Source organism: Talpa europaea, assembly GCF_964194135.1.
Source record: "Talpa europaea genome assembly, chromosome: 7".
Classification (NCBI taxonomy): domain Eukaryota; kingdom Metazoa; phylum Chordata; class Mammalia; order Eulipotyphla; family Talpidae; genus Talpa; species Talpa europaea.
The window spans coordinates 82422225-82437474 of record NC_140074.1 but is presented as its reverse complement, the minus strand read 5'-3'; the positions used below and the strand labels follow the sequence as shown (position 1 = coordinate 82437474).

General features: G+C 41.6%; 1 protein-coding gene across 4 annotated transcripts in view; it reads left to right on the top strand.

The window, feature by feature from the left end:
- Positions 1-1375: 1375 nt before the first annotated feature.
- NF1 (neurofibromin 1) overlaps positions 1376-15250 on the top strand; it is a gene marked incomplete at both ends in the record, with an annotated part of 273922 nt that continues 260047 nt past the window's right edge. For all 4 annotated transcript variants that reach the window (XM_084237353.1, XM_084237352.1, XM_084237351.1 and 1 more), the window contains one exon: positions 1376-1435. In XM_084237353.1, the coding sequence (XP_084093479.1) occupies positions 1376-1435 (60 nt within the window). The remainder of the gene's footprint in view (positions 1436-15250) is intronic.

Here is a 15250-nt window from a genome sequence, read left to right as displayed (position 1 = left end):
TTGCGGATTTTCTGTGGTAAAATTTACATTTTGATTTTGCTCCACTTTGTCAGCCAGTTAAGCATCTTCTGTAACCTGGTTGTTAATTATGCTCTGAATGTGTAAATTCATTTTCACATTAGCCTAAAGTGTATTGTGGAAGATAAATGTAGGTATTGGGGGCATAGGGTGAACCCTTGTTTCAAGAGGCCCACTGACTCTCTGGGGTTTGCACCCTGATTCTGCCACTTAACTCTATGACTCTGGGCAGATCTTAGGACCTCATCAGTGGGAGTGGATAATGAAAGGCCTATTGAAATATTCAAATGAGATGATGAATGTGTTGAATTAATAATGATGCATGCGAAGACCCGAAAAGCTTTTTGAGGATGGTGAAACTTGAACCTATTATCAACTATGCCAAAGTTTTAACTTGGGTTCCTATCATTCAGCAGAGTAAGCTTGGACTGGGGTTCAGATTTGACTGCATTTGACACCGTTAAAAAGAAAAAAATCACTGAATTTTTCTTGGCCTTACTTTCACCAGTTTCTCAGCAGTCTATAGTAGCTAGGATGGCTCTGGAAACCTGAGGTTGTGTGCCTTACTTTTTGTGAAAGCTTAAGGCACAGAAGGGCTCGGGCACAGCCTCTCCAGCTTAGCGGCAGAGATCAGTGCGCTGGGAGAAATGCTAGCCCCGGGGCGCCCTAACTTCCAACCAGGGGAGCAATCCAAACCCAGAGGCCCGCGGGGGAGGGGGAGTCTGAAGCGGCGGTAGGGGTGAGAGCAGAGCCTCCCTAGTCAGCTCGGACTCCCGCGGGCTGAACTGAGAGCCAGAGTCGACGCGAGCCCGGTGGCAAAGAGGGACGCCCGCCCGCGGGCCCGGCGGAGCTAGGTGACGTCACCTCCAGGAGGACTCGCTTTTTCATTAATGAAACCGGCCGGCGCGGGCGCATGCGCGGCAGGTCCCCTTCCCTCTCGCTTCCCCCTCCCGTTTCCCAGCCGCGCTCTCAATCTCTAGCTCGCTCGCTCTCCCTCTCCCCGGGCCGTGGAAAGGATCCCACTTCCGGTGGGGTGTCATGGCGGCGTCTCGGGCTGTGATGGCTGTGGGGAGACGGCGCTAGTGGGGAGACCGACCAAGAGGGCCCCCTCCCCTCCCCGGGTCCCCCTCCCCCGTCCCCCTCCCCCCCAGCCTCCTCGCCAACGCCCCCTTCCCCTCTCCCCCTCCCTGCTCGGCGCAGGCCCCCCATCCCCACCCCCGTGGGAACGTTCGGAGCCTGCACTCCTCAGACCCTCTCCTCGCCTCTTCCCTCACCTCAGCCCCCGCTCCCCGCCCTCTTCCCGGCCCTGGGCGCCGGCCGACCGGTCCCTCCGCCGCCCCCCGGCCGCGGGGAGGACATGGCCGCGCACAGGCCGGTGGAATGGGTCCAGGCCGTGGTCAGCCGCTTCGACGAGCAGGTAACGGGCCCGTGGCGGGCGGGAGGTGGGAGCGGGGTGGGGGTGGGGACGGAGTGGGTGCGGGGAGGAAGGAGCGGCCGCCTCCCCCATGGCTGCCTCTGGCACTGGAGGAAAGGAAGGGGGGATAAGTGGGGGTGGCCTAGGGGGGAGGTGCGGGGAAGGAGGGGACGGCTGGTAGCTTGGGCTCCCCTTCCCTCCTAAGTCGAGGGGTGGGGCCTTTTCCCAGACCACCCCTCCGACCCTCCATCCTCTTTATCCCATCCCTTCCGCTTGCTAATAGGGATGAGTGACCTGGGGGCGCCTTCTGGGGGCCTCCATCTGGATTTAATCATCTCCCCTTTTTGTTTTGAACGGAGGTGGGTAACATCAGGGGTTCCTCTCCTCTCGGTGGGCCTCCTGACTGGGGGTGAGTGGCTGAAGGAGCCCCGAGGCCCGTGTTGTGTACCCCCAATAGAACGGTAACATCCCGCCCCTCCCCCAGTTTCTTCAGCTTCCTCCTTGAAGGGGGAAGAGTAGAAGAAAGCAGGGGCAGCACAGGTTTTCTTACTTTCTGCTCCTTCGTCCAGCTTGCCCCGAGAGCTCCAGGCGCGCACACACTGCACATCTTTTTTGATGCCCCACAAGGGCTTCTTCCCCCCCAATATCCTGAAGAAATGAGACTTGCTTTTTTACGTTGCCTTTTGCAGTGGAAACATGGTTCTTGTTCCCTCCTGCTTCTGAAGTATTTTTTCCTTCCTACATAATAGCACTTTCCCCCTTTATTTTGCCTGAGGTCTGAGAATGCAAATGTGCCTTTCTTGAGTGCGGATCTTGGGGAGTAAGAGGAGTAGGGTGCACGGAAGTGGGGAAACTAATTACATCTGAGCCATTGACAACAGAGAGCAAAGACAGCTGGGATGTAGTCCTGGAGCCGATTATTCTGCTAGTGTTTTGTTGTTTTAAACTCTCACCTCTTGGTTGACAAGAGAATTTTCATTGAGAATATTTGGGGTGGAAAAAAGTTTCATGGCTTGGGATGTGTCATTTTATTCCTTGAGCTTCACACACTCAATCCGAGGACTGATCAGAATGAATGCACATCTAGCCTTTTGTCACTGGGAATTAGTTTAACTTTGTGTTGCCTTTGGTGATTGGGTGGTTTAAAGGGATCCTTTTTGCAACTGTAGTTCTACCATGGGCTTCCTGTGACAAAGACTCTTTAAAATTGAGCCAGTCTATTTTTACTGGCTATAACAAAAAAGCTGATTATGGAACCTGAGTTTCGGAAGGGGAGAACTCCTTTATTTGATCCATGAACATTTCCTTTCAGGACTCCTAGTGTTTCTGACCTACCTGAAGGATACTTATTTGGGAAAAGGCAGAGAAACTGAGAAGACAGTTGAGGAGACACTACATAGAAAAAACAGAATTAAGAAGCTAACAGAGACTTGAAGTTGTTGTGCCACCCATCCTTTTGGTTCCAGACCAAAAAGCATCTAAACTAACTGTACTAGTAAATCTTTCTGAGGAAGTGAAGTGTTACTGCTTGTATTAGATTGTGTTATTGATAGACTGTTAGATTTAACACCTGATAGAAAAGATTTTCTCTGTAATTTTAAGGATTTAAAAGGCAACAGAAGAACCCCAGAACTGAACCTTGTGGCCAGCATAATCTTGGGTCAGAAATTCAAAGGATTTAATGCCACAACTCTTCTCATTAAAATTTTTTTGCCCCTATTTTTAAATGTTATTTTTTCACTTTTTACCTGTTCATCTCTGGGTTTATCCACCACATACAGAGAAAGATAATTCTCTAGACTAAAAGAGAGAAGTGATTTTGTTTATATGCCCAGGAAAGCCAGTAAAGCCTGTCTCAGGTGTCAAGACTGTAGGCTTCCTTGTTTGCTTGTTGGGTATATTTGAATCAAACTCCACACCATCTATTAAAAAATGACGTAAGAGTTTTAATTTGAAGCATTTGAAGATATTATATTGTAATTAAGAGATACGGTAGGGGTTTTCGGTGTTTAACATAAGGTATGCACTGATTTATTATATAATTAATAAATGTTTAATTCAAATTAGAGTTCATCTTGAGGTTAGAAAGTGAGAAAACTGAGGCAGAGAGAGGTTAAATGACTTTTAGCAACTTCCCATCCCACACCAAGTAACAGGAGCCTCTGTGTGAGAGGTATTCAATGTTGGACATCAGGGATACTTTTTCTGAAAAGTAACTCGGAAGATATGTTTTAATAACTCAGTAAGTATAGCTAGGAGCTAGAGTTTACATTTTTATTGAAGGGAGAAAAAGCCCTGCATGTAGTGAGAGATAATTGTGTAAGAGTCTTAAATGTTTCAATTATTTCTGAGACTTTTACATTTGGATAGTTATCTGTCCTTTCTTTCAACGGGGCCAAGAGGAATCAAGATGCTGCTCTTTATTGCAGCTAAGACATGTGTATGTTGCGCCATAACGCCTGTGCCTCTCTAAAGATGAAAACTGTTTATAATCGCATTGGTGTTTTGGTTGGACTTTTAGTGTTCGTGCTGATTAAAGCAGAAATGGGTAACTAGCCCTTGGTGATTATGTACAGTGTGCTGGTGAATATTGCTCAGCAACTTGGCGTAGATCTAGTTAAAAGAAGTGGGGTGTTCCATTTTGACATTTTGAGCTCAAGTCCTTGTTTCCAAGTGGGTACAATAAAATTCCTGTAACCTTGTATAGCACCTAGATATAATAGTTGTGGTCTACGTTAAATGATTCTTACAGTTTTAAAAGTAATTACCTCTTTGATTAGGGAAATGGCAGTTATAAAGGTGGACAGTCAGAGCTGACTTTTTAATCTTCTGTTCCTCCTTCACCTGCCTTTATGATGGCTGCATTCTAAGTTTCTAAATCAAAATTAGCAAATTTTAAGTGTGTAGCTTTAAATTGGGGCTTACTAGCCAGGTTACTTAAAATCAGAGAGAACCTTCTAATGTACCTCACGTAATTCTGTATGTTCACCCCCATTCTCTGTAGAGCTTTGCTTCAGAAAGGGAGTAAGGGAAAGCGGGTTATTTTAAGGTTTTTTTTTAAATAAATTGAAAAAACTGTGCCCCCAAATTATTTCTTATAAATATGTTTATTTAAGTACCTATATTTTCCATATCAGGAAATAGTTTGTAAAAAGTAAAAGTAAAAATAGTTTTTTAGTCAAGTAAAAATAGTTTGTAAAAAGTTAAAAAAAAAAAAAAGCCTTACCTTTTTTAAGAACATATTATAGAAAAAATTCTGATTTTTATTTGTAATACCATGTTGGTTGTTGTAAACTGAATGCTAATCAGAATGTCCTTTGAATGTGGCATAGAACTCACAGTTTAAAATGATTGACAAATGTCTGTGAAGCAAGAGACTTGTAAGACTTGGACACTGTTTTGGATTAAAAAAAAAAAAACAACAAAACCTCCTAGCTTTGTTCTTAAAGCCCGACATGTCATTTTTATAAGGCTTTATAAGTCTTGAAAATGAATACTTTTTTGGCAAGGGGTCTGTTACGGTAAGTGATTAAAAAAATGCTTATTTTTTATTCTGGAAGTCATCTTTAAAAAAAAGTTTCTTACAGCTGGTCCCCTAAATAGCTCACCATGCTCCCTCATCCTCCTTACCCAGCATCTCACTTACTCTTTATATGAACTTCTTTCTTTTTACCTTCAAACTTACTACGATTTCTTTTCTCTTAAATATTTGCTTGGTCCTACAGTTTTTGTTCTGTGGATCAGTCCTTTTCTTGCCAGATACGTGCTGCTTTTGCTGTTTATCCACTGATTCCCTTTATAACCTCTGAAAATTAACTTCTGTCTCTTCTTTCTTTCTGGATTGCTCCTTTCTGGAAAGTCATTCCTTCTGGCAAAACACAGTGTATTGTCTCTGTAGGATTCCATTACCCCTGGAAACCAGTCTCTTCTATTTCCCAAGACAGAATATTGTCTTGTATGTATGTTTGCAGAGCTTATGTATTGATGTTCCCTTAGAATCTTGGCCAGATGTGCTTTCTCTGTCATACCATGTGGTCCATCACCAAACTGGAGTTTCTAAATCAGGGTCTGAGTTTTGTTCTACTTACTGCCTCTGGCATTATGTTAGTCATTAGATCTCTATGGATCCTAGATTTCCTCATCTGTTATAAAAGGATTGACTAGAAAATCTCTAAGGTTCTCTTTCTAGTTAAATATTTGTTGATTTTAATATTTTAACAGCCTGTTGGGAGCAGATCCCACTTAATTTACCAAACTCTTTCTCGTTATGCCTCAGCATGCACCTATGTTCCAGGCAGGTTGGCTCTGTCTCTTTATATATATCATTTTTTTTCTTGTTTCTTGGTCTGTGTTTATGCTGGCCACTGCTTGAGTGCTTTCATTCCTCCTTTATGCTTTTCTCATTCCTGTCCATCCTCTAATGTCCAGTTTAAACTTCATTTTCCATTAAAGTCTTTTTAGATTAAACTCATTGCAGTCTCATTTTATGGTATACTTCTTTAACTGGGGTTCTGTAGAACCAGCCTTTAAGATTTCTCCCCTCAGGAGTGTTGAGTGATTACAGCTTAGCATTTATTTATTAATTATTATTATTATTATTTATGCATACAAAAGCTGGGGTGTAGGCCAGAGGTGCAGATGGGTGAGAGGATTTACCAGAGACAGAGTGGGGAGCAGAACAGGCAGATCTACTGAAATACACTGCTGAGGGAAGCAGCCGGCAAGATAGGAGAGGGCTGCTGAGCCACTTGGGTCACCTTCCTGGCCTGGGATCAATCTGGTGCTGTAGAGGCTGCAGATAACTTCATAGTGCTGGGAATTAACCCTTTGTGCCACCAGGGAAGCCCCAGCTTAGCATTTAAAAAAAAAAAAAAAAAAAACTTTCTGAAAAGCAAGAAGCTCCAGTTAGAATTCTTGTATAGTCATCCAGTGCCCATAGTAATTATGAGCACACATGACATCATTCATGGAATACATTTCATATGATTCCTGGTTGAAAGGTAGAGTGGCCAAAAGGAATTGTAATCTTGACTTTGTTTAAAATGTAAATAACTGAATTTTAATGTAGTCTTGATAATAGCCTAGGCTTCCTAGTTAAATAATATTTTAACTGGGAATAGGTTAAAAGAAGAGAGTTTTAAGGAGAGACTTGCACATGTTTATATTTCCAGCCATAGAACTAACATTTTATTTGGAATCAGGTTTCAAATCTGATTACCTTTGTGATCTTGGATTTGTCATTCGCTTGTAAGGGTAAGTCTCTTCATAGAATTTTTTTTTTGCAGTGGTCTGCTAGAGAGTGTGTGAAACACTTTGAAAAGTGTTTAAAATTAGGGCCTCTCTGGTGGTGCAGGGGTTAAGTCTCGGTGTAATCAAGCTATCCTCTGCCACTGCCTTGTGACTTCAATTCCAGGCCAGGGAGCTAACCCACATAGCACAGCAGACCTCTCCTGTCTCGCCTGCTGCTCCCCTTAGCAGTGGATTTCAGATGATCTGCTTGTTCTGTTCCCTATTCTATCTCTGGTTAATTCTCTCACTGCCCTCCCTCCCCCACCTCTGGCTACTCCCCAGTTCTGGTATGCATAAATAAATTTTAAAAAGCCTAAAATTATTCAAATGTAAGATTTATATATTTTTTTCTTTTTTTTTTAATAATTTTTTTTATAGAGGCATGTTTTATTTATTTATTTGTTTCTTTGTTTGTTTATACATGCACTGGGTACAGTCAGAAGCGCGGGAGGGTGAGAGAATTCACCAGAGCCAGAGCGGGGAGCAGAGCAGGCAGAAGGACTGAAGTACACTGCTGAGGGGAGCAGCGGGCGGCAGGAGAGGTCTGCGCGCCAGGAGAGGTCTGCGCGCCATGTGGGACCCTCCTCCAGTGGCCGGGGAGCAGCCGGGGATCGAACCGGCGCCGCAGAGGCTGCGGGCAGCTTCTCAACCCAGCGCTCAACCACTGCGCCACCGGGGAGGCCCCAAGATTTGTATATTTTCTTTACAGCTTACTCATTTTGTTTTCACTCAATAAGGGAGATTGACTAGACTCTGCATATTCACTGATACATACTTTGGTTGATATAAACCTTACTTTAGCATTCATTGACAGATACTGAGGTTACTTAGAACATTCTTATATAACGTATTATGGATATTCATAATTGAACTGTTTTCTTGCTTTGTCATCTAATTTGTGGCATATGGATAATAGGACTCTTCAAGTTTGGGAAAGATGTTAGGGAAATGTCATAAGGTGTTGTGTGATGGGCCAGCAGTATTGTTTACAGTTAGTTGTAAATATTCTTATATTTTTATTTGACTTTTTGGCCAATAAGAAATTAGATTCTTTTCATAAATCTGCTTTTTTTTTTTTAAAACAGTAGTTTAGCATGGAATTTTTTTAGTGATATGATATAGTAGTCTGCCTTATTTTTGCATCTTTGTACTTTAAATTACTTAGATTATTATGGGCATTTTCATTTAACTTTCAAATTTGGTGTTTTGGTGATTACATATAGACATTATATTGTTGCATTGTAACAACATGCATTTAAGGGTGATCAGTGTTTTAATTAAAAATGTGTTTTGCACTTGTGTTCTCTAGTCCTCAGCCTCTACTTCATTGGGAGAGTGTGTGTGTGCAGGTGCTTGTGTGCACATGTGATACAAAGAATGGGAGGTATAAGAAGTCTCATTAAAAAAAAAAATATTAAGGCATCTGGTTTATAACACCATGTCACTGAAAGACATAGTGATCACACCTGGGGGGGCTGCATGTCACCACACATACCTACCCTTGCCCACTATCTAAGTCCTTTGTGCCTCCTTTCCTCATTGTTTTCCCCCTTCCTGTCTGGTATCCTCAGTTCCACAGTCAGATTTCTAGGGTTTATTATTGGTTTGGTTTTGTCTGACCCTTTATTTTGTTTCTCTGTAGTACACATATATGTGAAACTATCCAGCATTTTTTTCCTTGTGGCTTATTTCACTAACATTATTCTCTCCAGTTTTATCTATGTTGTCACAAATGGCAAGCATTCAATTTTTTTTTATAGCTGAGTAGTATTCCATTGTGTGTGTGTGTGTGTGTGTGTGTGTGTGTGTATACACACCACATTTTTCTAATCTCCTCTGCCTTTAGGCACTTAGGTTGTTTACATAGCTAGGTTATTGTAGGCAGGGATGCAGTGAATTTAGGAGTACATATATGCAAGAAGGCTCTTTTTTTTTTTTTTAAGGAAGCTTAGGGAGAAGTACTATAAAAGAAGTCGGGAGGTTTGTGGTCAGCTTAAACACTTAAAAGGCTTAGAATCAATATTGAAGTAGAATATGGGCATCTTAATATCTTTTTTTTGCAGAGGATTGACTTGTATTTATAAAAGACTTTTTTTTTTTTTTTTTTTTTAATCTGACGTCTTTCAGAATACCATATTTTCTTGGGGGTTGTTTTGACCTTGAATAGAAAAGGTGTTTTTCATTGCAGTAACTGTGAGTTAATTTTAACTTTCATCAGTGTATAAATTTCTTTATCATATTGTGTGGTATGGGTCACTCTTAGAGATTACTGCCGAAGAAAACTTTAACATCGTAGAGTATAAATACCCGGAATTGATAATGCCCTCAGTCTCTCAAAGTCTCTCTCTTAAGGTGCCTATACTAGACTGCAGATGTGACCCCTTAAATGTCTTATGTTTGTAATACATAGTATCTTCTTTGGTTCTGAGAGTCACTTTTGAGTCAAGAAAATTCCAAGGTAATATGGAATCCCATCCCACTGTAATGAAAAGTTAGAATTATCCTCTGAAACTACCTATTTTTACTATAAATGGTACTAATTACTTTGCAGTAGCAATAACTTGAGGTGCAGACTTCCAGATTGCATATTTTCTTTAAATCACAGGCTGCCAATCTTTTGGTTTGGCTTAGGGTCTACTGCAATCTACAAGCTGTTGCCTGCCTCTATTCATATTTTATAGCTTTGACTACCTTATCCTGTTGAATTTCAAGGAACTTACTTAGCATTTTTCTGATGAAATCCTTTTCTCTTCCACTCACATTCTCTAAGCAGGGTGATATCTAGTATAAGATACATGAATTTAATTTAGTAACTATCAGGACTTTTAGAAATTTACCTTTTTTTTTTAATTAAATTAATTTATTTTGGGTAGAAGAACTGGGGTGTAGGCCCAGGGTGCAGGGTGTGAGAGAATTCACCAGAGACAGAGTGGGGAGCAGAGCAGGTGGATTGACTGAAATATACTGCTAATGGGAACAGCAGGCAAGACAGGAGATGATTACTGCACCGTGTGTGGATGAGCTTCCTGACTGGGGATCAAACTCAGGCTTTAGCAGTGATAGTGCTGAGACTTAACCCTTAGGCCACCAGGGAGGCCCTAGAAATTTACTTTAAAGAACTTTAATTTTACTTACTTTATTTTTTTTTTTTAAGATTTATTTATTTATGGATGCAAGAACTTGGGTATAGGCCAGAGGTGTGGGGGGTGAGAGGATTCACCAGAGACAGAGTGGGGAACAGAACAGGCAGATGGACTGAAATACACTGCTGAGGGTGAGTTAGGAGAGGTCTGCTGTGCCATATGGTAGCTCTCTGGCCAGGGATGGAACTCCTGCTGCAGAGGCTGCAGATAGCTTCATAGGTTGCATCTTAACGTCTTGTGCTACAAGGCAGGCCCAATTTTACTTATTTATTTTTTTTTAAAGATTTATTGATTTATTTATACAAGAACCAGGGTACAGGCCAGATGCGCAGGAGGGCAAGGGGATTCACCAGAGACAGAGCGGGGAGCAAAACAGGCAGACTGATGAAATACACTGCTGAGGGGAGCAGTGGGCGCGACAGGAGAGTTCTGCTGTGCCACGTGGGACCCTCACTGGCTGGGATCAAACCGGTGCTGCACAGGCTGCGGCAGCTTCACAGCGCGGCGCTCAACCACCTGTGCCACCAGGGGAGGCCCCAATTTTACTTACTTTTATTAATTGTTTTATACCCAGGTAATGACCTTTGGAGCACTTATGAATCCTAACAATCTCAGATGAGTCTTTTCTGTTCAGTCATTGATAATTTTCCTTGGGTAGTCCATAATTTTGATCACGAGAAAGAGACATTTATTACTCAGGTTTGTAATGGCAGTATACTATGTAGTAGGAAAGCTCTCTTGACTACAACTTTTTTTTAGTGTGGCAAGTCACTTAAACTCTCTGAACTTTAATTTTCATTTGTAAAATCAGGCTAGTAACCTGTTGTGCTTGCATCATGGGTTTGTTTAGTGTCGTAGGTATGAATCTTAACATGAAAAAAAGCTGTGAATAGTCAAAAATTATTACCATGGTTAGCCATCATGTGCAGAATATTTTAAATCTCCCTATAGTTTGGTGATTTTTATTATTTTTACTCTGCATGAGGAAAAATAAAGCCTCAGAGGCACAGAAGCTTGTTCACAATCATATAACCTAGTTGAGTTTAAACTAGATTATGGATATCTTAATTCTTAGAGCAATAACTTTCCAATAAATAGAACTTTGCAAAAAATGTCTAAGTCTTATAAACAACTAGCACACATATGTAAAGTGAAGGGTGGATTATTGCTTCACTCAGAGATGTGTTACATTTTACCTTTTATGTTCATGAGATAGTATCTGAAAATCTTTTTAGGATATTAGAAAAGATATAAAATTTAAATATTATATCCTTGATTTAATTATATATCTTTTTTACCTTATCAAAGTGAAACCATGACCTTTCCTAAGCAGAGGGTCATGGCAGCTTTGTTGTTGCTGCTGCCTGTGGGTAGCACCCAGATCTTTCCTACACTGGCAGCAGCAGTTTCTTGCCCCAGAGCAAGCTAGCACTGAGACTCTTGGTTCAGGGTCGCTGGAGGAGTGTTGGTCCCTGCTGGGGCAGCTCTGGTGCTCTGCTGCTGGAGAGTGGCCTGTGGTGAACAGGGCTCAGATGGTGGGTTCCTAGTGGCAGCTACCTTACAGCTACTGGGACCCATGTCCCAGTGCTACTGCAGAGGCTCCAGCATTGGTATACCCAGCACCACTGAGGGGTACCAGGTGCAGTGTGCCTCTGGCCCCACCAAGGCTGGCTTTGGCCATGGCTCCCTGGAGCCCACTGGTCCACAAGCCTGCCCTGACTTTAATGCAGGTGTTTTCCCTTTTGAATCTTGTGCCAGGATTGTGAATGAACCAATCAGGTGTGAGCTTAGTGGCCCACTGGGGCTCAGGTTCTCCAGTTACATTCAAGCCTTTGAGTTCATTCTGTGAATCAAAATTGGAGTAAGCTGATTCGTCCTTAACCACCACCAGTCAAGCGTTTAGGAATGAAAAATGGTTAGATCAGGTTTTTAGAGCATATACGGCAGAGCAGGAGCCGCTTGAGTCATTCAGCAGCCAGCCAGGCTCTGAAGAGAAGCATTGATTCAGCAGTTTGCCACAGAAGAGGATTCAGCCGGTGACCTTTTCAGACTTCGCAGACTTTTGTAGATTCCAGACTTTTGTAGACCTTCCTAGAGGACTGGCTCCAATATCACCTGCAAGGAGTGCCTCTGGCCTGAGGCTGGTGGCATATAGTTGTTGACTATATGCCAAAAGCTCACAAAGAGCTGTAACACTGCTGTCTCTGGCACCACCTCCTGGTGACCAAAGCTGACTGGCACTACTGACTAGTGCAGACCAGCACTGCTAACCAGTGACTGGCACTCTGTGACCACTTTTGAGAGCTGTCTACAGCTTCTGCTTTTGTGTCTGTCGCTGTCTGGTCTGGCATTCAGTGCTGTCCATCCTGGCCTTCAGACTGTTGCTGTGGGCTGCTGTATTGTCACCTCAGCAGCCCCGCCAAGTCATCTCCTCCAGCTGCTGCCATGAGTTAGATACTGGGCCTCTGCTTACCAGTGTGACAGCTCTAGGCCTGGATGAAGGGACAAGGACACTCATTTTGCATGATTGGCCTTTGTTTTGGACTACTGGACCCTGTGGACACTGTCTGTGGTGAGACAGCTGGTCACTTGTGGCCTTAGAAACCCTTTCCTTTTCCCCAAACACCTGTTTGTTAATAAACCCCTGAACCTGAGTGGTTTTCTAGTTGCTAGTACATGAGTGAGAACCCACAGAGAGTAACCTGTTCTCCTTGGCACTGTTTTAAAAGCTTCTTTGACTATTGGAAAAATTTGTAACATAGTTCCCCTTTTATTTAGTTCCTTTAACTCACTGCAAATTTTTAGGAGTGTTGAATTCTTAAGGTGGAAAGTAGAATTTGTGAGACTATCAATAGGAACCTACAGTTATAAATGTAAGGTTACATATTTTTTAATTTTAGGATTGCACAGTCCAGCTTTGTAAAATTGGTTTTCGTGCTCTCAGCATTCCATTTAGGATATGATTAAATTTGAGGATACTTTTAAACTTTGGTGGTATTTCCTATGGAATTCCTGGATATTTCTGTTTTTCTCTTTTGGTTTTACTTGTTACACCAATGTTTTCAGGCATCTTGTCCCTCAAATCATTCATCTTGTGTTTTGGATTATCTTTCCAACTCTCCTTCTTTACCGGTGCCTTTTATTTCTTTTCTGGCTCAGAACTGGAGAAATGTTTTTGCCTTTATGTTCCTGGCAGGTTTTCTTCCTTTTGGGTAATTGACTTGGTGTGTGTGTGTGTGGGGGGGGGAGGATTTGTATTTCCTGCTTTGTTTCACCTTTTGTCCTTTGATAACTAGATTTGTGGTAGAGAATATGAAGGATGGTAGGTTTTGTTGTGGTCAAATGTTGGCAACAAGAATCACTTTAAGACCTGTGCTCTGGTTTCTGCTCTGACACAAACTACCTTTGCAATGTTATGTAAATCCTCTGAATTCAGAGCCTTTTCCTTATCTATCAAATGGGAGAAATATGATCTGACAGTTTAAAAGTTTTATAATTCGTTAATGGGTTGATTTTTGTTTTATTTTTATTTTTTGGAGCCAGTCTTCTGACTGGAAAAAAAACCCCAGCCACTAATTGATTAGTCACAGATCCTTAGAAGGAATCTGAGATTAAGTCCACTTCTGTAATAGCCTTGACCAGTGACTGTCTAATCTCTACTTGGACATATATTTAAAAAGAAAAATAACAGTAGTAATTCATTTTCATTATGAAGATATGGGAAGTTAACAGAAATCACAAAAAATAAATAAAAGTCATTTATAACATCATGACTCATAGGACCAACTTTAAAATTTGGGTGTATGTCATTAATTGTGTTGATTCTGAAATCATACCTCTTGGATTTGAATTCTTGGATTTGGATTCTGTATTGCTTATCAGCTCTTAGTTAAGTTACTTAACCTATGTAAGCTTTAGTTTCTTGTAAGATAGGTTTGATAATAGTACCTATTTCACAGAGGTAATTGTGAAATTTAAATTAGGAAACATTTAAAGTATTTGGTGTAGTTGTTGGCATACAGAAGGAGCTTAATAAATTTTAGCTGTTGTTGGGTTGCTAGAATGAAATGAAATGAATGAATGAAATGAAATGAAATTATTTGAATTTTAGAATTCAATTTTAGAATTATAGAATGAATGAAATGAAATTATTTGAAGAGATTATGTATAATGAAAATATTTTCAATACAATTTGAATTTTCTGCTCAGAACATGTATTTTTATAAACAGCAAAACAAATATTTAGAAAGTGAAAAAAATGTTACATTAATAAAATGTGACTAGAAGGGCCTCCGTGGTGGCCCAAGGATTTAAGTCTCAGCACTATGAAGCTATCCGCAGCCACAGCAGCACAAGTTCGATTCCTGGTCAGGGAGGGAACTCACCCACATGGCCCAGCAGACCTCTCCTGTCTCACCCGCTACTCCCCTTAACAGTGTATTTCAGTAGATCTGTCTGTTCTGCTCCCCACTCTGTCTCTGGTGAATCTTCTCACCCCTCTGCCCCCATACCTCTTGCCTGCACCCCAGCTCTTGTATGCATAAATGAATCTTTTTTAAAATTGTGAGTAGAATTGAAATCATACAAAAACTAGGGGAATGTCATGGTTTGTGAGTCCTCATTCCTATGTTACCACTTGCAAGACTTGACTCAGATTCAAGGGATGGCAGAGATAAGGTAAAGGGAGACCATTTCTTTTTTTTTAATTTTATATATTTTTTACATCATTTTTCATTTTTGCACAATGTATGCATTTTCATCTTGGTTATATTCCCCATGCAATCCCCCCCCCCCCCTTTGTTTTGATCCTACTCCCTCCTCCTCCCCCCCACACCCCATAGTGTGTCTCTGGTTTATAGTTGCTTGTTGATTTTGATTTTTACTTTATTATAGTCTTTTTCCTGGTCCCTTATTTAGGTTTTCTAAATTCCTGCTACGAGTGAGACCATCTGGTATTTTTCTTTTTCTTTCTGGCTTATTTCGCTGATCATGATCCCTTCCAGCTCCATCCATGTTGCTGCAAATTGCATGAGTTTATCTATTTGGATTGCTGAGTAATATTCCATGGTGTATATGTACCACATCTTCTTGATCCAGTCATCTATTTTTGGGCATTTGGGTTGTTTCCATAGTTTAGCTATTGTAAATAGTGCTGCTATAAACATAGAGATGCAGGTGCCCTTTTGAATTAATGTTTCTGTGTCCTTTGGGTAAATACCTAGGAGTGGAATTGCTGGATCATATGGAAGTTCCATCTTCAGCAGATTGAGGAATCTCCACACAGCTCTCCATAGTGGTTGGACCAGTTTGCACTCCCCCCAGCAGTGCAGGAGAGTTCCTTTTTCTCCACATTCTCAGCAACATTTGTTGTTGCTAGTTTTTTTAA